The sequence below is a fragment of the Ixodes scapularis genome, unplaced genomic scaffold (assembly GCF_016920785.2).
Source record: "Ixodes scapularis isolate PalLabHiFi unplaced genomic scaffold, ASM1692078v2 PGA_scaffold3__209_contigs__length_174095766, whole genome shotgun sequence".
In the NCBI taxonomy this organism is placed as follows: Eukaryota; Metazoa; Arthropoda; class Arachnida; order Ixodida; family Ixodidae; genus Ixodes; species Ixodes scapularis.
Window position 1 is genome coordinate 121,538,206 of NW_024609868.1, and position 23,447 is coordinate 121,561,652.

Below are 23,447 nucleotides of genomic sequence, written 5' to 3' on the forward strand. Positions count from 1 at the left end.
ACTAAAAGGGTACGCCTTAAAACTAGTCTGCTGGAATACCCAGCAAAACTTTTCGATTTCGATCGTCATTACAGGTGGATCAGATATTAGCTTTGGTGAGGGCGTCGAGAACGAGAGCTTTCTCGAACAAAATATGACGGGGCAAGTTAGCTGAAGTAGGTAAATGTTAAACATGATGATGTTGCCCAAGCCTCGGGTAAGATCACTAAATTTAGCTTTCTCTGATGCTTATTGGGCAGTCAAAGTTTCTGCTGGGGCAGTTTTGTCGACAAATGTTCAATTTTTCACCCGCACAAGTTGGTGATAAATATCTCGGGGGCCGCTGATGCATTTGTTCTGAGCATTTCTTTACACACTGGTATATTTCAGCGTTTTTACGGCAACAGAGCGACTTAAAACCTCCAAATAAAGCACGGTTTGTCAACTGCTTCCTTCATGAAATAGGAGACGCTCACAGTTCAAGCTCGCGTTTGATTCCGTTGCCCGCGGGACGCAATTTCTATCAGGAAATCTACTTTTTTTCCTTTCAGTTCTGCGACACATCGTAGCAGACAAACTTTCGTCATCTGCTCCAGCACCTTGCCGGCCTAGCCGGAGCGAGGCACGACGGGATTGCATTTTGGCGCAATCTCGATTTTCTCGGTGCAGCGAGTGCATGCACGCGTGGGGTGTCAGCAATGAAACGAACTCGGAGAGTGCAACCACTTGTGGAGTGCCGGCTGAAACGAACCCGCTCCACGCTGCGGGTGCCGTGAAACAAACTCGCTAATACTTCTTCAGTGCAAGCCGGTTGAGACCTCAATGACCAAAATCGGGCTCTCGGTGAGATGGAATGGCAAACTGAGAATGATTTCATGACCAGGGGCCAAACAAATAACAGGTGCATTGTATGGTGAGAGTATTCGCACCGAGAAGTTTGGGAGGCGACCTTTTACAGCGAGCCGGGGTGACGTCCTGCTGAGGACAAAATTTACCCCCTCACTCGCCCTACAAAGGCCGAGACGGCGTTAGCTGTCGGCATATTACTTTCGTTTTTTTCTTGTTTTTTTGTGCGCATTTTACGTAGGAAATGCGAATTATTATATGCGGCCTTATTGAGGTATGGTCTGTAGCTGCAGGCGAAACTTCAACCAACATTTCGAGCATGGTTTCCAGGGCAGACAGTGCATGAATCACAGATGGTATATGAAAAGGAAGAAATGCCACCACACTTGCAGGAGCATTGCAGTATATTTACATCTCGCACAATCAACGCTGCTGATGATTTGAATAAATTAAGAGGTTTTTTTCAACTTTGTTTCTAAACAAAAACGTCTCAGCGAAAAAGCTGCACTCTGCTCGAGCAACATGTTAAATATATTCTGGGCCATGGGGAGAAAATCACAAGTGAGACCGCCCAAAGGCCTTTGACTTAGATGCCATTTCTATGCTTGCAAAGCGGGGTCTGATGTTCTCCTAAAGCGCGAGACAAATGGACGGCAGAATCGTCCGATCCGACAGTCCGAACGCCGCTCCGAATTGAGACACACGCACACGCTTCCGACCTTGCAAGCGACACAACAATCCGTTCGGCTCCGCCCAGGAGATCCAACTTCCAAGCACTCTAGCGGAGGTCCGCGTTCATAGATCTCTGGTCCCAGATTGATGGTTTAGCTTGCACGAGCGAAGCTAGGAGCTCGTTCTTGTTAGCGCGTGCATTCTTTGCCGGGGCCATCTTTCTCGAATGGATCAGCGGGATCTACGCGTCCGGCTTCCCGTCGCCCGTCCCGTTTTCTTATTCGTCCCGACAGACCAAGTATGTCATCATGACGTTCGCGCTAGCTGTGCTGTCATTGGCTGGACGCATCCGACAATCCGTCCGCCGTGCGAAACTATCTGGCGCGTTTGACGCATGCCGGATCGCCGATCTGACGCCTGAAGCGACCAAATTTTTCGGATCAGGCAGTCGTACTGTCGGATCGGACGTCGGATCGGATGGATTTTTCGCGCATGTGTCTCGTGCTTAACTCATGAATCTGCAAAGAACAGAATTTCAGTGTCTGAAACACTTACACCGCCGCTTCCACAACCCCTTGCACAACCGCCTTATATCGTGTGGAGGGGGCGGGGGCGGTTCATCGACGGAGTTGCCTCCACCGATAGCTTTCCATACTTATAACCCAATTATAAGGGTAAACGTGACAAACACGGTTGGAAAAGCTATGAAAATTCTGTCGGCATAAGTCTCACCCAGCGCCTTGTACACTGGGTAAACAAAGCCCCGCTTCTCAACGTGCTTACAGCTCACAACGGCCGATGTTGACGGTGCCTTTCCCATCCTTAGTCTGACTGTCCACGCTCTTTTTAATCTCGAAGTTTTCGGGTGGTAGAATATGATACCAGCTTCTTTTTGGAAATTGCATTGCAGCGCTGAACAGTAGGTCAGCATGATCACAAACCTCCGATCGTGAGGAAACGGGTGCAGGGAAGCCAGCTAGATGCCAGAACGCGAAGCGGAGTCCGTCACCAGACGTCACGGTACACCTCACCCAATCAAGACGTGGCGACCGCAGCGACACTTGTGTTTGCTCTGAAGACTAATAGTACGCTGTGCAAGCAATACCATTGATCTCCACGACAATTTGCTGGATCGCGCGTCTCCGCTTGGTCGTTGCAGCTCAGGTGCGGCCACCGGATGGCCACCTTGGGACAAAGATTATCAGTCAACCTTTTGGAGCGTCGTGGAGGCTGCGCGGCAGTAAGCTGAAGACATGTTTTCTGCTCGTTCGTTGTCATTTACCGAAGAAGTTTGTTAAAACCCCGAACGGTGAGAATTGCGTTTGAGAACACGTGGAAATTTTTACGAAAGCTCAGCACCGCAAGAAAAAGGGGCAACTCGTCTAACGCAAATCTTACCGTTCTGGCGGCATGATCAAAGCTTCCTTGGCATGCCAAAGTGCTGCATCTTTGTCTTCGCACGCTTGAATACCGATCAAGAATTAACGCCGTGTGGATTTGTTTCGTGAGTGCAAAGAGCATGAAGATGCATGTGCCTCTGGAGCAGCATTTTACTTTACTCTTACGACTGTATTTGTAACTTGCGGCACTTGCAGTCCAGAAGCGGGCATGATCCAGTGGCGAAAAAGGAGGGGTAGGAGGCTATGGCGACGGCGACAGATTGCACACAACTATATGGACGGGCTTCATACTTTTGCCTTCGAAAACCTACCTTCTTCCACAGCATTGCTCTATTTGTGCTGTCATGTGATCCATTTGAGTAGATTTGGAACATAGCCATGGTTAATCCATAATAGCAACCACCGATTTCGTTTCCTATTGATAGCAACTCGCTGGAACAGCTGGGTGATAGAGAAGACACCTATGTACGACATACCTTCAAAGCTCTGCCATGGCATTGATTCTTGATAAGTATCCAAGCGTGAAAAGGCACAGAGACGCAGCAGTTTGGCAGGCCAAGGAAGCTTTGATTACGCCGCAAGACCGGCGAGACTCGACGTTCGACAAGTTGTGCCTTTTTCCTGCGGTGCCGCGCTGTTGCAAAATATTTTATGCGTTTTCAAAGGAAATTCTTATTGTTTACACATTGCGAGCGTTTGGCGCTCCTTTCACTAAACAGAGGGGAGCGCCGCCGGAGACTGACACTCGAGCGTGCTCTTCGTGCTCCGAGCATTTCTTGGAGCACAAGTGACTTCTTTGCGCTCCGTGATGTCACGTCCACAAACAAGATGGCTGTGCCATTGTTGAGATTGTTGAAACAAAAGGCGTAGCCGGACAGCTGCTCCTTTTCAGTCCATTAGTGGTTAATCCAGCAGGTAAAAACAATTTGATTTGAAAGCCAAGACAGCAATTAGCATTCCGGAAAAGGTTTGTTCATGTGCCTTGCCTGAGAACAAAGTGATCTATCGAACGAGCGTGCTGATAGCTCGGCGACAGAAAAGTTGCCGAGAAGACAGTGGGACGGCTGCCCTTTTTAAACTGCTTAGTCCAGCTGCAGCGAATAAAGATACTTAGATTGGAAAGCCGAAGCATCAGTTAGCATTGCGGGAAAGGTTTGTTCGTGCATCTCGCCTGAAAACAGCTTGCACGGTCAATAAATAGATCAGCCAAGGTGCCTTTCCCCGCACGTGCTCGAAGCGAGTCTCCAAACCTCTCAGAAATACTTAAACGTTCGTAGAAACTTCATAACGTCGCCGTCTCTTTTACTTTGTACCCTGCCGCTCTACACTGGCTTTAATTAATTTACCACCGAAATAATTTTGGCTTCTCCCACCCGTATCCACGGGATGCCAGGTTCGTCATAACCGTGCGGTGGGAAGGAGCTTGTGCGGCTCGTCAATAGATTTGGTGTGTACGCCATGCGCCGTTTAGTTGCTGTGCCTGGAGTATGAAACTCGGAGCGTCAGAGTAGGAGTAAAGGAGTGTGGACTTAAAGGGGAGCTGCAATCATACTTAAGCGTCTACCTCTTTTGCGGTTTCCACGTCTCTTTGGGTTCGGGTAAGCCAGCGGGCACGGAGAGAATAACTAAATATCAGTGAGTCATATTTTAACCGGACGACGCGGAAACCTCCTCCACCTACGAGGGCGACCCGCGTTGCCGAAAGCGCGGAATATGTGACGTCTTTGGTCCTGGGCTTACTACTGGTCAGAGCCGCTAAAAGCTTTTTTTTTAGTCGATACAAAATATAGGTGTCGCGAACCGTTTCAATTATGTATGAAAGTAGTTTTTGTTCAGTATTTTAGATCAGAAAAGAAACAAATGCAGTTTATAAAGTACGGAAACAAAAAATGACTTCTCATCATACCCGCCACCAAGCGGTGAAAAAAAACGGCGCATACTAGAAAGGCGTAGTGGGATGAGGCTCCGACGAACAATGGGCTTAGAAAGGTCCCGGATGTACGCGGTGGCACTGCGGTCGTATACCGGCTCGAAAATCCGACCGGTTCCGAGCGTTCCCAAGGCTTTCGCCGCGGGCTTGGCTGGCGATTTGACCCTTTGGCGGTATGGCAGCGCGAAGTGGCTCTCGTTCTGAACTGATCTTTACCCCGTGTTTGCCGTCGTTTGTGGCCAATGAAGTGTTATGCCGAATTAGTCTTTAATCGCGCGGCAAATGCAATGCGAGCTGCCCTGGCCGCCCGCTTCATACAGCCTAGTCAACACGTGCTTTAGTGGCACCCTCTCGAGCCGTTGACACTGAGTGCGGCAGCCGTGAGCGCTCGATGAGCTCACTACTTCACGGCCACTCAAACCAGGACCTACGACGTCATGAAGGATGTTATTTTTTGCTTGTTTCTGTAAGTCTAATTTGCCTATAACTTTTAAAATAAAGCGAAATTTGAGAAAAGAAAAGTTTCTTTAAATTACTACGTTCAATGCGCTCAGGTTCGGTCCAAATTAAAAACCAGTCAAAAAGTTATTGCAGGGCCACTTTAACGCTCCCAATGACGACAAACGAGCAAAAAACATGTCTTCAGCACGCTGCCGGCCAGCCTCTGCAACGCTCCAAAAGGTTAATTTTCCGTGTCCCAAGATGGTCGTCCGGCAGCCGCAATCACGGAACGGGGAAGCGCAATTTAGCAATTGTCGTAGAGATCAGTAAAAAAATATGGAACGCATACCCTCCTAGCATCCATCAGGTAGGGATAAGCATTCTGTGCAGTCTATATGCCCATCAATGTCAACACATGTAGCCATTTGCAGGCAGTCGCATCCTTTCGAAGATCAATCTGGCCTTCGTCAGGCACCAGCTTTCGCTCTCAGCACACAACCACTGTTGGTGGGCTTCGAGGCTGCTCGCATCTTCACCCTCCACAGGCGGGGCAGCCCCGGTCTGTAAATGTAGAACATGAATATGGCAGGTATTATTTGATAACACTTTATGTTTTGGCCGTGTAAAGAAAATCTGCATTCCATTTTCTAACATATCTGTTATAAAAATAACAAGGTCAGGTGGAACGGCTCGAGTTCGCTGATGAAAGACAGAGGGCTTAGCCTGAACCAATATCCTAGCAGCCTTCGATATTGGTGTGGGGGGAGAGAAGGCTGAACCTCTAAAGATGTCTTCAAATGATTCTCTAATTGCTTAACTCCAAAGTTTCAGGCTGCTGCATTTGAATGTTCTGAACTTTTTCCAACATATATTTGCGCTGTCGCTAACCATGTTCCATTTGCCAATTTTTTACACGCCCCTTCTCCTCCAATCAGAACAGCACGAGAGTCCGCCGTGAACAGACTTGGCATCATCGTGTGTCATATATCCCCGATGATTGCCCATTAAAGCCAAGGCTCGAGCACAAGCTCATAGCATCGCTAGATGGTCGCACTGCACGAACCCTCGTGCAGCCTGAGTATCTACTAGTACTGTTAAAAGCGAGCGAGTTGAAAATGAATACTTAAAATCGAAAGAATAAAGCGCGAGGGACAAGCACAGGACAACCACGTAAAGCCTGGTTCAAACAGTTGCGTTTGACCGCGTTGCGGCTGCGAGAAACCAGGACATCCCTGCTGCTTATATCGCGTGCCAAGATGATTCTTTGAATTGGAATCCACGCTTCATACGAAGCACAGATGTGCCGGTGACTCGTTTTCGGTTCTAAACGCAACGCAGACAAACACACTCAAACGCAAGTGTCGGAACCGACCTTTACGGTACAGGCTCACAGTAAAGCTGTGAGCCCGAACCGTCTCGCACGTCTAGCCTTCGCTTTAGTACATCTCAGGATAAGAAGGAATGTATCATAATAGAACCGATGTGGTCTCACCATTCTGAGCAGAAGTGCGTGAGTAACCGATGCTATTTTCGTGGTCGCTTGCACGTAAACAACCAAGGAGCTTGTACACAACGCCGGCATTCATCTGGCTTGAAAACACCTTGAGTGTTGGCTTGGCTTGGATGTCAGCTGCCCATTGTGCTTACTTGAACTTCACGAAATCCTCTATATTGAGCAGGCTGCTTCTTGACTTCTGCTGTCGGCGCGTATGTCTGCAATTCGGCGGTTTCCGAGTTCGACGATTCGGAAATCATGGGTGTACCACCGCAACACCCTCTTAACACGATTTCGGTAGCCGTAGGGTGTAAAAAGGATGTACGAAGGGTGTAGGCCTTTCCGTACACCCTTGAATATTCAAAAATCATGTAAAAATGGTGTAGGAAGGGTGTGAGCTCGGAAAAACACCCTTTTAACACGAACATGGGTGTTGAAATTTTTAGTGTGTAGGACATTTTTCGCGGTCACAGCCAACTTCGACTGCGCTCTATCCCCCCTGGAGCGCAGCCGCGAAGTTGGCCATGACCGCGAAAATCGGGCATCTAAGTAAACAGCAGTTAAAGTGACTGCGACGAGTTCCCATTGGTTGCGCCGCGTCATGTAAGATGCTTCGTCACGGAGGTCGGCGGGGCGTTCAAGCTCAAAGCGGACGCACCTCAGAAATAGAACACAAAGAAAAGCACAGCAACGCAGATGCTTCGTCACGGAAGCCGTGACGCGGCACACCGGCGGGTGTGCCGCGCCTGCGCCGTGAGGAAGCGTGATGTCGCCGCCGGAGTGCCGTGTGAAAAAGGAAGACGTGGCGCGCTGCTTGTAGCAATGCGCTGCGTGTAGGAATGCTTTCGCATTCCTACACGCAGCGCATTAGGGAATGTACTTATAAGTTGGGAATTGTACTTTCCTCGGAAATTACCAGAAGAAATACTTTAGAAAAGTTCAAGTACATGCTCAAATAATTTACTTCAAGTAAGATACCTGTTTTCTAATCCTACTTAAAGTAGTACTTTAAGTGAGTATTACTTTAATTATAATATTTTTAAGGTACTTCCCAACTCATCTTTATTTTTTAATGAAAACATTGGGGCTTTACTAAGCTTCTCGAAAGGTCTTCGAATCTTAGAAGACGGCATAATCTGAGTTTTATTTGGAAAGGCAACGAAAAAGCCTCCTTTGCGTTGCCCTTTAGCACGCGATTCTTCAAGTACAGCACAAACTACCGGAGCACCAGATGAGCTTCAGAGCGGGTGCGGCATTTTGTTGACTTCTTTGAGTGAGGACGCGGTGTGTACACCTCCTGTAGTGAGCGAGAGTTCTTACGTTTCTTTAAACGTAGGAACTACGTTTAAAAAAAAGCGTTTAATGCGTTTCTTTAAATGCGTCAAGTCTCCATGAGCTTCAGGACACAAAAAAATACCGGTTTTCTGGCACTAATCCCGCGGTTATACTCGGCCTCACTTGCGACGTGTCTCTCCGCTCCCCGCGCCTCGTGGCGGTGTTGTTCCAGGGGGGGTTTGAGAAACTTTTAGATGGTTTTGTACCCTACGAACTACACTCCCACCTTCCCCCCCCCCTCCCCCCCGGCCTACGTCATATGCTTCACCCGCTTTGCAAATATCAGCTGATCTTTCAAATTAATATCTCTCCTTGTGCAGGAATGTTTGTTGATAGGCCGACCTACCGCTAAAATTCGAAAGTAATTTGTAATCTGAGTAAAAGTTACTCGAAAAAAGTAATTAAAGTAAACTACTAATTACCTAAATAAAAGAAAATGTAATTAAAACTTACTAACTACTTAGAAAATTGGTTAAACTACAGTCTCTTAAGTAGAATAGTTGAGCTATACGTACAAGCCTGCTTTGCGCGTATTCTTCGTTTCAGCGTAAGTCCAGACGTGGCCGACGCTACGAGCTTATGGGACGAATCAAGCAGCGTCAAAAGCGCGAGTCATTGGGCCTGTTTTGTCTATTCGTGGTTCAGTGATGTAAGAACACGTGCAGACACATGACGAACACCATGATGGTGCCCTTTCGACGCTGTCCGATTGGTTAGACCAGCTCGTAGCGTTGTCCGCGTCTCGACTTGAGCTTAAACGAAGTATAGACCAACACAGTGTTTACTAAGGAGTCTGCTTTGCCCGCACCAGGCACGGGCACTGCGCCTGCGCAGAAACCGAATTCGCGTGAAGCGAAGCGTCTGCGCATGCGCAGTACCGAGTGCAGCGCCACCGCAGGGGCGTGACGTCCGCTAGCTAAATTGGTCTATAGAAACACGAAAAACAAAAATGAAGTGCACTTTTTTAGGTTTTGAGAAGAATATGTGACGAGCAACGTAACTACATTACGCGTTAGTTGAAATAAGTAACGCAAGTACGTAGTAAACACGTTACTCCGTTGCAAAAAAAAAAGTAAGGCGTTACCGGTAACGCCGTTGCCCCTAACTCATTACCGCAAAAAACGCTCTACGCTCTATGCGCGTAGAGCGTCAACACGACGCCTTTCACAAGATCAATTTTTTGTGTGTGGGCTGCTGGTGTCCGAAAAATGGCTGCGGCCTTTTCTTTTTTTTTTTTTAATGCAAAAATATATAAAAAAGGATACATTTAGGAAATTACCGTTTTTTCTTGACTGGACTCGTGCTGATCGGGCGGGACGAGCGCAGCAATGCGGGCACGTCTAGCGACCGACGGCGAGCACCGGCGCACCCGGGGCAACCGCAAAGTCTCGATGCTGGGCAACCGGACCAGCGAAGAGCCAGCCCGCTCTTCCTGCGACGACAACGGACAAAATCCGAGTGAGGACGTTCCCATGCGGCGGATGAACCGCCAAAGCGCTGTTTACATACGAACGTGGCTTGCTCGTAAACAGCAGCGTATAATGGCACACCGGGAGCGGGCAGTTTTTGTTGCGTGTGCACCACTGATCTCTACTATAGGGGGCTGGATGGCACTTAGCTGCTCTCCCAGCCTGGCGCAAGTGAAGCCACCGGAAGTTCGATGCTTGTCCCAGAAGTCAGACGTGCGCTGGGCTTCCTAGTGCATTCAGACAATATTTTGGTCCATGCTTTTTGGGGTCTTTGATTGGGTTTTAATACTCCCGTTCTGGATTAAATCCCGAAAATGAGGCATTTGAACTTGCGACATATTCACAACTTGATCAACTAGAATCTCAAAATGCATGGCTTGCCATGATACTTCTGGGGTCCTAGAATCTCAAATTGCATGGCTTCCCATGATACTTCTCGGGTCCGCATGCGCTCTTACTGCGCAACAAGCAGGCTCTCTTGAGGGAACAAGCGAAAATCCAGCGCCCTCGACGCTTTTCGAACCAGCACTCGGAAGGGTTACAAAGCCTGCCAAGCGCTCACTTCCGGGACAAGCCGCTCACTTCCGGTAGCTTCATACCTGTTTGCTCAATGCGCCATCCAGCCCCTCTAGAGGAGATCAGTGGTGTGCACCATAGAGATCATACATACTAACTCTAGAGGAAAAGGTCCGCCATTTTCCCATACATTCTGGCTGCCGCAAGCGGCGGAGTATGCAGGCAGACCCTCGGGGTCCCACATGGTTACCAGCTGCCTTCGATTTCACAAATATATCATCAGAGCAGTGTCATGAACTTCAACAATCCTCGAACTTACCGGTGGAAAGATATTCGCGTTCCTTTCGAAGCTTTCTTTTTGCATAGCTAGCACGCAGACGTACGGCCTCCCGTCAACTCCAAACTAAACCAGATAACCGGCTTCGGTTATCTGGTTTAGTTTCGTATTTCCGGGCGCGGGTGGCCGCGCCCGGAAATACGAAACCGCGCAACTACCAGATTTTCGAGATATCGACAGAAGGGAAGTTAATGCAGCGTAATGAGTATGCTGCTTTTTACAAACCTTAGAATAGCTCAGAATTTAGTTTGCAACGTTAAATTATCACTGTTTATATTGCTGAGAGTTTTCAGTCTTCGCGATTACCATTGCGACTGTCGTCCTTCAGCTGGCAACATTGGTTTCTTTCTCTCGTGTTCTGTCGCTCTCTTTCGCGATCTTTCACTCGGGACCCAGGACGTCGGCGCGCGGGATTAGCCACTCCTCCTCACCCACCTTTACCCCCCTGGTGTGCACAATCCATCTGCGCATGCGCTATGCAGAGTTTGGGAAGCTTTCTGTACCTCCACGTAGAGCCACTAAATAAGCTACGCTTAGAGTATCGGCAGTCTCCGCCATCTTGGTGCTTGTGCAGAGCAGACGCAAATGCCGATTGTCATGATTTAAAAGTGCGACTTTCTCAGCATTAAATTTTGTGTTCGAAAGCTCATGCAATATTGCTTTGCTCTATCGCGAACTGTATAAACATTTGTGGAGGACGAAAAAGCGCTTCTTGTGATTTCAGATAAAGCTTGAGATAACTGGCAACAATGATTTTAAGCTCCAAGGTGGGTAAGTGTGGTTACTCTAAAGCGTAGCTTTTAGTGGCTCTAGGCCCAGCCACGCTCAAGGTCGAGTAATCAAGGTCACGAAATGCCCGTGACTGAAGCGCTCGTAGCTGAAGCGCTCATGGCTGAAGCGCCGGTGGCTGCAGCGTCCATGGCTCAAGCGCCCTTGGCTGAAGCGCTGGTGGCGCAAGCTCTTAAGCGTCCGTCCCGTAAGCTCCAATCACGTAAATGCCGGTTGCGTAAACTGCGGTCGCGTAAGCTCGTAAGCGCAAGTCGCGTAAGCTCTTAAGTGCCGGTAGGTGGAGCTGACGTGACCTGACGTTTTTGACGTCGCCCTCGACGTCGTCCTAAGAGGTTGTGTCGCCCTCTAGGTCGTCGTCTTAGATGGCGTCCAAGACGTCGTCCTAGAGGCCATAGACGTCCTCTAAGACGTCGTCTCCGACGACGAAAAAAAATTGTGCCTTGCCTCCAATTTTACAGTACGAGCATTTATGTACGCATGTAAGGAACGCTGCATGTATCTATGTATGTACATAAAACATTATGTGTGTACGGCATATTACAACCATATCATCAACATACCATTTCCTTTCCTAATTGTTTTCACTAGCGATGTTATTGTAAAGCTAACACATTTCATCGCGTTTGGTCGAATGAACAAAGCTACAACAATTTAACCGGGTTTCGTGGGTTGTTTGTTTAGTTTAGACTTTCTTTTAACGTGGAACGTTCTTTGGCTAGGTGTTTGGCATTTCGTGAAGCCAAGATAAAAGCTTGACACCGAAGCTCTGCACTGATTGGTTGACAGGTGGGAGAGGAGGAGGGGTGCTTTACGCTGAGTGGTTAACAGAGGGTTCATGTGACCAGAGGGGTAAGCGAGAATAAGCTCGACCACATGTGCGGAATAAGGAAGAAGAGCTTGAGAGTATGGAAAGGTTTGGAAGATCGCCAGGTTTATCAGCCCGATTAGCGGTAGTAGCGCTTCATTGTAGGAACAACTACCAAGTATACACGTTGTACACATTAAACTACTTGATGAAAAGTGCCGTGAACGTAGTCACCTGACTTTTGAAAACTCAAAATATTGCTAAACGTTTGTGATACTGGAACGTGTCACGTGTGCAACAAAATTGCCTAAAAATTTGCGATACATTTTTGGCTCCTGTATAACGAGTGGATTGGCTACGAAACGATCCGGATGTTATATAAATGTTGTGAATTCAAGCATTGCCTCCTTGACCTTCCTTGACCGGCGTGAACGAACAACAAGGGTTCTCAAGCCCCGAGTAAAATGTTTATTAGATTGCAGTCCGCGCCGCGGTTATACGATACACGCATTTTCTGACAGAAAATGTCATCCAATCAACTGCAAATTTTATAACATAATATTCAGCACCCTCGTCCATATAAAACTCGCGAAATAAATTACGAAAAGTAACGGTGCCGCATTTTGTAATATTTAGCACAACTAAGCAGACATCTGGTATCGACTGCACGACATTTCTTTTCGGAAAATACGCTTTGAAACGCGATGCCGAATGCAAGCAAGATGCTCTTTTCTTTACCGCCCCTATTGACTACTTTCTACTCCGGATTTCAAAGCTCCAAAATTCTAAGCATGAGACGTACAAATAACAACGAAAATATTTTAACGGGGAACGTTAACTTGAATTTGAAACTATTTTCACGTCTTCAGAAAATCTTGGCGCCTTGGACGTCAAAATGACACGAAAAATTATTGTGAAAGCGGGCGTAGAAATAGTTACTGCCTTTGCCTTACCTTGCCAAGGCCTTATAAAGAGTACTAAATTTTTGAAATGCAGAATTTCTAAATTAAACGATTAAATTCATTATTCATAATAGAGTCATCCGTTACTATGGACGCAACCGTTCCGAAAAAAGTCGTTCATAATATCGAATATGCAGGTGACAGCCCTTACCAAAAGTATGGAGGCGAGAGCGTAGGTGGCTTTGGCGTAGCCGTTGGAGAAAAGTGGATGGAGGATTTTACATCCGGACCCTCTTTCGAGTGTCCCAGACGTCGCTTTGTCCCGCCCGCGCCTGTCAACTCAAAATTAGTACAAAGGCGTCATTCTTCTCTCTCCTGCACGCCTGTCTTCAAGCACTGGGCACACCGAGTGAGTCACGTGTCTCCACCCGACGTGCTGATTGGCTTGATTGGATCGTAGCAATTAGCTTTGTGGCTCCAGAGCTTGCCTCCCATTCCCCAAACAGTGACGAGTTCTACAGTGAGGGGACCATACCCGTTTTTACGTCAAGAACCGTAGTAAAACAAGTCCGGCTTCTCGCAGAACATTACTAATTCTTCTCTTTTTGTGGATAATCAAGATATATGTAGGTGAATTGTAGATTAGATATATGTTATCTTATCAAGACCTACAGGTTCCAAACGCCAGAAGCATTGCTTTTTCCTTCGATAACCAAATCTCGTAAGAACTACTTCGCGCCGCGTATAAATAAACAAAAATGCCTGATATTACGCAATTCGTCACCAAAATAGCAACCCATAATCCCGACTGCGGGTTTCGATATTAACGGGGATGGCGAAAGATTGGTCGTCGAAAATTTCGCTCATAATCCGGGGTGGTGTCCATATTAACGGGGTGTATATTAATGAAACACGACGTTATTTTGTATTCCGAGAGCGTTTTAAAATATTCGAGGGCAGAAACTTAAGTCCGAAGAAAAGGGAAGAAGGTTATTTGATTCTTGACCAGCAAAAAATAAGTCAGTATCCGACTCGTCCGCTTCAATAATTTATTATAAAAAAAGTATATATATTTATATATATCCGCATTTTTTCTTTTCTTTTTTCTTTTCATTTCAGATATGCCTTTGACTACACACGGCTTGTTTAAGACTTTACAGATTTGTATTAAAAATGCCGCAAAAGTGCGCTAATACGGTTTCTGCAGGCAAGTTATACGGCCAGGGGGATAATCGTAACAATGAGCCCACTGATTAACTACATCTTGTGATTGGTTTCATTTGCTGAAGATAAAGGTATGGTTTTAGTCAGCAATTTTCGAAGCGTCATCAAAATGCACACGCACACACAAATTGAGAAAAGTCTGAGGCACGTGGGAAGCGCGCTGGTGCGCTGAAGTTGCCATTCGTCGCCATGCAACAGACGCAAGGCTAGTGGTGCGAAAACGTTTTCGCGCGGTTTTTTCGTCTCTGATCCGTGTTTTCGCAACACCAGCACTGCGCCCTTCGCACGAGCGGTAAATTTAGAGCACAACCGCACTTCCCACGGGCCACATATATTTCGAAAATGCATACATTTAGTGAATTTTGGTAACAGCCAGTTTCTAATTAAAATCATACGTTCATTTTTCTTAAATAAAAATGTAATTGTTGTATTTGTGTATACAAAGAGGGTACCGCTGAATACTTTGTATTTATTCTACCGGGTAATTCAAAGAGACGGCAGGCTCTTTAAATCGACCGGAAAATTTGGTTTCCTAACCTATCGCGCTACGACTTTATGCAGCGTTGCCCACAGATGGTGCATTTTTTTTTTGTAAAATTTGCAAAGAGCGAACGTACCTGAGGAAAAAGTAAAGAAAGAAAAAGGCTTAGCTCCTATGGAAACGCAGCGACGCCACCGGTCTGCGAACAACACGGCGCCATTTCGCACGGGAGACAAGAGATGGCGCAACGAACGCCGCCAACGAACGAGCATACGGCGCCGAGAGCCAGCGTCTTTAGCAGACAATCTTTTCGACTCAAAAGCGGAGCGCGTTCCGCGGGCGGCGACAGTCGCAGTAACAAAAACAGGCTTGGTAACAACAACGAACTGCAGTTCCTTGTCTGCTAAATACGCCGGCTCTCGGCGTCGTCTGCTCGTTCGTTGGCGGCAGTTGGCGTCGCAACCGCTTGCGCCATCTCTTGTCTTCCGTGCGAAACGGCGCCGTGTTGTTTGCAGACCGGTGGCGTCGCTGCGTTTCCACAGGAGCTGAGCCTTTTTCTTTCTTTACTTTTTTCCTCAGGTAAGTTCGCTCTTTGCAAATTTTTACAAAAAAAAAAAAAAAATGCACCATCTGTGGGCAACGCTGCACAAAGTCGTAGCGCGATACGTTAAAAAACCGAATTTTCCGGTCGATTTAATGAGACTGCCGTCTCCTTGAATCACCCGGTAGTTCGGTCATTAACGACCGGCCGCAAGTTTGGACTCTTGTGAAATAATTTCGAAACTCTCCGATAATGAACTTCATTGAGTAATTCTTTATAATATTGAATCATATTCTTCAGTATTCTTCCTTTGGCGTACCTCCAGCCACTCACTGTATGCGTCCACTACGATTGATAACATTTTACCTTTCAGAGGACCGGCAAAATCGGCATGGTTGGTTTCCCACGGCTGGGATGCACGATGCCAGTTTGGAGCAGGTACTTGAGGTGGGGATCGCTGTTGTTCCTGACAAGGGACGCAGAATTTTGTCTTTCGCTCGACGCCCTTGTTCATACCAGGCCACCACACGTAGCAGTGTGCAGCGCTCTTCATTGCAACGATGCCTCTATAGCCAGCATGCAACAACCCTAGCACTTGAGGTCTGCAAGCGCTGGGGGCTACAATCCTTATTTTACGAGTCAGACAGTTGTTGACTGTTGTCAACTCACTCGCAATACATTTGTATGGACCAAAGTCTTCGCCTTTCAACCGCAGCAGGCTTCTCTCTGGAACGGCACTCTAGACGTGGGTCAGGATATTGTCTTGCAGAGTTAATTCTGCAATTCGTTCTGGCGACAGATTAGGAACTAGAGAACATGCAAACGTTAGCACATCTCCAGGTATGCCCGGTTCGTCTACATCAGCTGGTAATAGTAGTCCGCTGAGCGCATCAGTATTCCAGTGGCATGAGCCTCACCTATACATCAGGGTGTAATTGTACGCGCTCAGTTTCACGCACCATCTTGTCATTCTTGGTGATAATACCTGTTGAATCGGTTTGGTCGATCCAAGAATTTCAAGAAGCGGTTTATCCCATCTGTATATATGATAGCATGTCGTCCGGGGATGTACTCGTGAATGTTGCACACTGCGTACCCGACGGGCAACTCTTCATTGCCTAGCTGCGAATAGCTTTTCTTTGCAGATCCTGATGTCCCTGACGGGAAGGGGACTGGCGCTTCACGTTTAGGTCACCTTCCTGGAGAAGGACCACCCCAACATCGTAGGGTGACGCATCGCAGGAGAGGATCAACGGCTCATTTTTGTCATAGTGCGCCAAAACTCTGGACTCTTTAACCAACTCCTTTAGTTTCTGGAATGTTCCCCTGTGCTTCGTTTTCCATTCCCACGGAACGTACTTCTGAAGGAGACCATAGAGGTCAGATGTCATTAACTGTGGCTTGGTTCCTGAGAAACCGGTCGTAGAAGGCCACCGATCATAGAAACGTCATCAGTCCAGTTTTTCCTCTCGCTTATGGCGCGTTCAGAATGGCTTGCACTTTGTCTTCCGTTCCTGCTGCTGCATCAATCCTCTGCCCGAGGAAATGGGCTTCGCGAACTGCGAACTGACAATTTTCTTTCTTGAGTCGAAGATGTGGGTTTTCGAGTCGGGACAGTATTTGGCCCAGACTTGCAACACGTTGCTCACTGCTGTCTCTAGGCAGATCTTTATGCTTTAAATTCCAGCCAAGGTCGTTTCCATTAGACGCTGGAAAATTGAGGATTCCGCTGATATCTCTAAAGGCAGGCGTTTCACCTTGTACCAGCCATTTATACTAGCTGCTGACGGTCAGGGCAGCTACTGTGGCTTCAAAGTTCAAACACATTCAGGTGTTGGTAGACTTGGCACACTGTCCAACGATGTGAAAACGGTGCCAGTTCTCAGGTTCGCCAGAACGTTTGCTGTGGTTGGTAGTGGGTTGGCTGCCTTCTTTGATGCGGCGTTGACAGCAATTCTGTAATCTCTACGGAGTCGGATTTCGCCCCTCTTTTTTACCGAAGAGGACTACGCGTGTAGCCTACTCTGAATGTTGCACTGGCTGAATTATGCTTTAATCTTGCAGTCGCGAGAGTTTTTGCGTTATTGTTGGTCGTAGAAGGACGGGAAGAGCCTTAAAGAACCAAGGCGTTGCTCCCTCTTCTATTTCCAACTGTACCGAAGGTCCAATGTATCCCGAAATGTCCTCCTGGAAGACCGTGGGATGGCGTTGTAGAACCGCTTGTACCTCTGCTGGCGTGCTCTGCTGTTGCAATTGATTGATATCTTAGAATCTGAAGTATAAAGCTTGGAATCAGTCGAGCTACACAAGGTTACGCCCAGATCCTTTCAATACCAAAAGCGGTAGCACATAGCCTTTCGATTTAAATCGTACGGTAGCTTGGAGGGGAGATACCAGGAGCTTCAGTCCTTTGCCACTCCACGTGCCACTCCACGTGCACTCCACGTGCCACTCCACGTTCGGAGTTCAACATCATCGTGCGTCAGCTTCGGGGGATTCCGAGGCCAGTTTTGTAGCTAGGCCTCCTCACGGATCAGAAAACAGGCGGAGCCCGAATCAACCTAAAATCGCAGCGTTTTGCCTTTAATTTAAAATGTCACGTGAAACTTGGGGAGGGTTGTATTTGTCCTCATCTTGTAAAGCTCATAAAATGAACACCCAAAATAAGAAGCAATCCGGCCCTCTTTATCTGTTTCTGCTTTGATGTGACTGACTTTCTTGAACGTTTTGCTAACATGTTGATATTTCTTGGTCAGACAAGCTTTTTCAATATGACCGCACTTGTTGCAATGCCTACAGTTTGAGTTCTTGAAACGGCACTCTTGCGGGTCATGTTGTCCTGTCACTTAAAGCATCATCGTGGCGTGTTCTGTCGAGGGGTCTTTGCTCCTCTTTTCAGTCTGGTGAACCTGCGGCTTGTCCGTGTTCTTGACGTCTTTCTGCTGCTTAGACGCACTGTCACCTCTGACTGCCATGTCAAAAAAACGTTGAAAACATCAATAGTTTTTTTATCAAATAAATGTTGCTGCAGCAACTCGACGCGTATTCCGCAAACAAATCTGTCATGCAGCATGGTGTCTAACGGCTGTTTGGTGTCGCTAAGAGGCGCTACTGGTGTCCAAATCGTAGCCGTCGTAGCGGTCGTTGTCGTCGGTGCCGTCGTTGCCGTGGTTGCGTGGTTGCCGTGGTTGTCGTCGTGGCAATTATTGTTGCTGAAGTCGGCGGTATGCTGAAACTGCAGTCGGCTGCCAGTTGCTTCAAAGCCGCGACGTAAGTGTTGTATGGCTGATCTGCTAGCTGAAACCGCGCGCCGCTGGAATTTGTAGCGGCTATATAGCTCCAAAGCTTGAAGGTCAAAATAGGTCCCAAAGATTAACCCAAGCTCCTCGAAGCTGACGTCTTCAGGCGTCCCAGGAACCACTTAAGCTTGAACGATGTCACATGTCTCTGGGGCGCAAAGCGTAGGTAGCAACGCTCGCTTCTTGTCCAAACTCATGATTGAATTGGCTACGAAGTAAGAACCCTAGGAGTTCGATATATGACCCCAATGACTTGTCTATGAAGGCGTCGATGGTTCCTTGGGTTGGCATGGCTTGCGGAGGTTGTCCAGGCTTCGTTGGTTCGTACCAGGTTTTGTCGCTGCAGTGTTGCATTCGTGTAGACAGGGAGGCTACCAGCGAATGCTTTGTGTTTATTTTGTCCGGCCAATAACGACCGGCTGGCAGTTCGGATACTTTCGATCAAATTTTGAAACTCTTCGATTACTGATCCTGATTGAAGGGCTTTCATTTGGTGTACCTACAGTCATTTACTGTATGCCACTACTACGATTAATATAATTTTACCTTCCAGTGAACCGACAAAATCGGTACTATATATGGTTTCCCATAGCTTCGATACACGATGCCAATATAAAGCAGGTATTTGAGGTGGGGTCGCTGATGTTCCTCACACGGGACGCGGGATCTTGTCTTTCGCTCGATGTCATTGTCCATACCAGGCCACCACACGTAGCCGCGTGCAGAGCTCTTAATTGAAACGGTGCCTCTATAACCAGAGTGCAACAACCACAATACTTGAGGTCTGCATGCGCTGGTGGGCAACAATCCTTATCCTACGATTCAGGTACAGTTGTTGACTCTTGACAACTCATTCGCAATACATTTGTACCGACCACAGTTTACGCCTTTCAACCCTAGCAGGCTTCCTTCTTGGACAGTCCTGTAGACGTGGGTCAGGATATCTTGCAGAGTCAATTCTGCAATTCGTTCTGGTGGCATACTAGGAACTGGCGAACATGCCAACATTAGCAGTAATTGACACATTTTTGCTAATTATTCGATTTATCGTGATAGTTAGCACCTTCATTACGTCCCCACGAGCCGTATAACTCACATGCACTAACCGCATTAGTGTAGTTTCAAGGTTTTTCTTAAAACAAATCTGTAAACCCAACCCATCCCAAAGGGGAAAAAAAAAACACCATGTAAACTTTATTTTAAACAATATAGCCGTTTTATTTTTGGCCATATTTTAAGATGAATTCACATATATAGGCTTTTATAACGGCCGCGTATACTTTTTTATCCGTTTGATTCCAAGTATGGCTTTGTTAGACACAAAGTGCATTCGAGCAGTCCTGCGCGATGCACACTAAAGGTCAAAAGACATCAATTGTGCTGCACTGGCTAGCCCAATACATAAAAAGTTGTTGCCTTACGTGTGCGTGTCCTCTTACGCGTCAACGACATGTCGGGACTGTATTGATCATTCGGGCGAGACACGCCATTGCGGTTTTTTTAACACTACTCAAAGCAACGATGTATGTCACAGTAAATTTACTTTTAGACTCAATAGTTTCCAAGCGGACTCAGAAAACTCGTAAGCTTAATGGATCCTGTTTACTCGGCAGCATAAAACACACGTCACGATGTAAATAGCCACACGTGCTTAATGGTTGTTACACGAAAGCGTCAGGCCGAAACAAACGCCATGGCAACACACAAATTGACTTAGCGGACGCCATTTATTTTGGTAAGACACGCAAGCTGGTTCGTTTTGAATGCTGCGGAGAAAGCTATGGCCAGCCACGCGCTGGTAATGGCGACAACGGCAGCCGCAATGGTTCTTATTTGTCAAGGAGGTTCGTCCGTCATCCCTGCAGAAGTAATGAAGTCGCTGAAAGCACAAGAAAGGTACACTGTTATTTTGGCGGTTCTCGAACCGCACACTGACAGGTCGATTACCTGGACCCATCGGCTCCTTTTTCCCGTCCAGCTGTGGACTCGCTTTGGAAGCCAGGAAGTGGAACAACTAAAGAACTACACCATGTCCGACAGAAAGGTAATCGTTCTGGTACCAGTCTCCACAAAACACCAGAGAAGAGTCATCCTCGAGCTCCTCAAGCCTCACATCATCTACTTGTCCCTCATCCGCCTGCTTTTCGTTCTGGAACCGAGCGACGTCCTTCCTCTCGGGGATTACCCGGACATAAGTTGCGCGCTGATCTCGCTGAACGCGACAGTGGCTGACGTCCCCAGAACAGACTTTTGGAATTGCAAAGAACGCTCGACACTGGCGGTTGACACGTTGTTCGTCGAGGATCGCCAAAGGTCGTGGACTGCGCTGAGGCACAAGACATTTGTCGGACGGACCCATCTCAAAAGCTCCTCAGGTGCCATTATCATTACCGGTTATGACCAACCGCATAGTCTTACAGTAATCCGCTCACTTGGTCGCTTGAACGTGAGCATCCGAGAGTACGTCAGCATTGCGCGAGGCCCAGACCAGGTTACCCGTGACATCCTCGAGAAAAGAAGCGACATCAATCTTATGGCCGGCGTTATCAGCTGGAATAGAAGTCGGTACGTGCACATCGGTGCTTACGTTGGAGAAGCGAAGATTGATTTTTACAGCACCGGGGGACGCGGGGCCAAGGTATTTCTGAATCTGACACCTTTTCTGTATTACATTGCGCCAGTTGCCCTCGTAAGTGCCTGCCTTTTAATCAATACGTACTTTGTAACATCTCGATGGTTAATGCAGTCGACGAACACCTCCCGCTTTGCGATGTTTCTGTTTGCATCGTTTGCTGGCAAGAGTTTCCCGCTTCCTGGTCATAGTGCTAACCTTGCAATCAGCAGGCTCTTCTGCGCCTCGTGGCTCGTTGGGATGTTCTTTCTTGTAATATACGTCCAGTCCGAAGTCACATCGGTGGCGAATGTGCCAAGCTTCGAGAGAGCTATAGAGACGACTGAAGACTTAGACCGGCTTTCAAAGACCGGTAATATACATCCCTGCGTGATCGAACACCGATTTATACACAGCAAGATTTTGGCAAGCAAAAGCGGAATCCTGGGCACATTAAAGCAGCGTTTGGACGATTGCGGCCGGTCCTGCTTGAGCGACGGCAGTTGCGAAAAATGCATGAAGGGAGCAAGGCGCGGTAGGCACGTGTTTTTGGTGCTGACACCAAGCGTCGGCAGGTTGCCGTGCCGCTACAGGACGGCGGGAATTTCTAATGGAAAAGATCACTTGGGAATTATCTCTGCTGGATTTTTCCTGTCGAAGGCGTTTCCGTACATTTCCGAATACGACAGTTTCTTGAGAGCCATTTTCGAGTCCGGGCTGTACGAGGCAACGAACAGTGAACTCGAGCGCAAAGATCCCACTTCATTCGTGACGTATAAAGAAGAACATGTTCCCAGTCTACTCCTTGGATGCATGTTACTTTATGGCTTGGGGTGTGCGGCTGGATGTCTCGCTTTACTGGCCGAGCGTTTGTTCCAAAAGATAAGCACAATGAAATAATTCAGAAGCATCAATTAATATTATAACTATCAGAAAGTTGAACCGACCATTTTTCTGATTCAGCTCGGGTTCGGCTTCACGGGTCTCGGTTCAGTTCCGGGTCGGTTTCGAAATGCAAACATAACGGTTCAAACCGGTTCGAAGCGCTTTGAACCGTTCAAGTGAGAATATAGTTTCAGCATTGTTTTGGCAGCAAGCTTCATTTTCGCAAGGAAACAAGCAGCTATACAAGTTACAAAAACGCAAAATTGCGTTCTTTTATTTTGATTGGATTAACATAAAAAAATGTTGTATTTTTACAACGAAACCGTTGAGTTCTATAAACACGATGTGTTTATTGATAATCTAGATTTATATCTGTCACATATGTTTTATCTAAATCGAAAGGCTGTCACAAAGTAGCGTAGGCACTCTAAATACACGTGATTGCTACAATTTAACGTCGCTCTGAAAAGCTGAATCGCAGTTGAGCTCTTGATACAAGGTATTAATTACGGGAACGCGACAGAACAGCACAGCGTCAAAATGGCACAGCGACAAAACAGCACGCATGTAGCAACTCCCAGCGCGCTCTTCACCTCTCTCTGCGCGAATAATTTCGAACCTCCTTGACTCTTTTATTTATCGTCGCTAGGTTATAAAGGGATTTATTGCCTATTTCAGTGCTTACCCAACTCCACAACCCGGATACCCCATAAAATATAAAATATCGCGTCACGACCCGTGCTTGCGCTTTTCACAAGGCTACAATAGTCAGTTTCAATGATGAGTAATAGTAGCAGTCCATATTATAAAACTGTACGCAGAAGCTATAGCTATGCTGAAATCCATAAAAAAATACTAATGGCAACAATTACTTTGCGAACCCCACTGGATCTGTCGGACCCACAGTTTGGAAGGCACGGAAGTTGGTAGTTAACCACAATTTCTAGCACAACAGGAGTTACCGTTCGGCATCCAGCGTATAGCATTCCCGTAAGATGACAGGCGGAAATCTTTAAACAGTTACATGCAATTGTTCAGTCTCCTTTTACAGCGAAGCTGTTTTTGGTACGTTTTTCGGATTTTTCTGTGTCGTTGATAGGACAAAGTCTTGGTTTTTTACCTGACAGGGGTTTGTGTGCCGAATTCTTAATAATTGACGTTGTGTGTATATTTATACAGCGAGTAATTGGTCAGCCATTTCAAAGTCGCGACGAGTCACCCGCTGTAGATGAGCAATCTAGCCAGTGCAGTACAACCGCTAGCCTGGGGTCTTTAACGTGCGCAACGCAGTAGTGATACACAACCGCACGCCGGTACGAGGCTCATCCAGATCCAAACGGGCAGGGCAGGGGTGGGGATTGAGCCCAGGGCCCCGGTATTCTTCAACGCGAGCTTTCTCTCCACGTGCTCCGAGCTGGTGTGCGCTAGCCCACACGGCCACCGATCCCCCCTGCCGAATTCTTTGTTCAAAGAAGAGAGTTTAATCTAGA

At 47.3% G+C, this 23,447-nt stretch overlaps 1 protein-coding gene across 1 annotated transcript in view; it reads right to left on the minus strand.

Moving 5' to 3' along the window:
- LOC121837283 overlaps window positions 1-9,572 on the minus strand; it is a 47,069-nt gene extending 37,497 nt beyond the window's left edge. The window contains exon 1 of the mRNA XM_042292865.1: window positions 9,378-9,572. Coding sequence (XP_042148799.1) covers window positions 9,378-9,572 — 195 coding nt within the window. The remainder of the gene's footprint in view (window positions 1-9,377) is intronic.
- Between the last annotated feature and the right edge of the window lie 13,875 nt (window positions 9,573-23,447).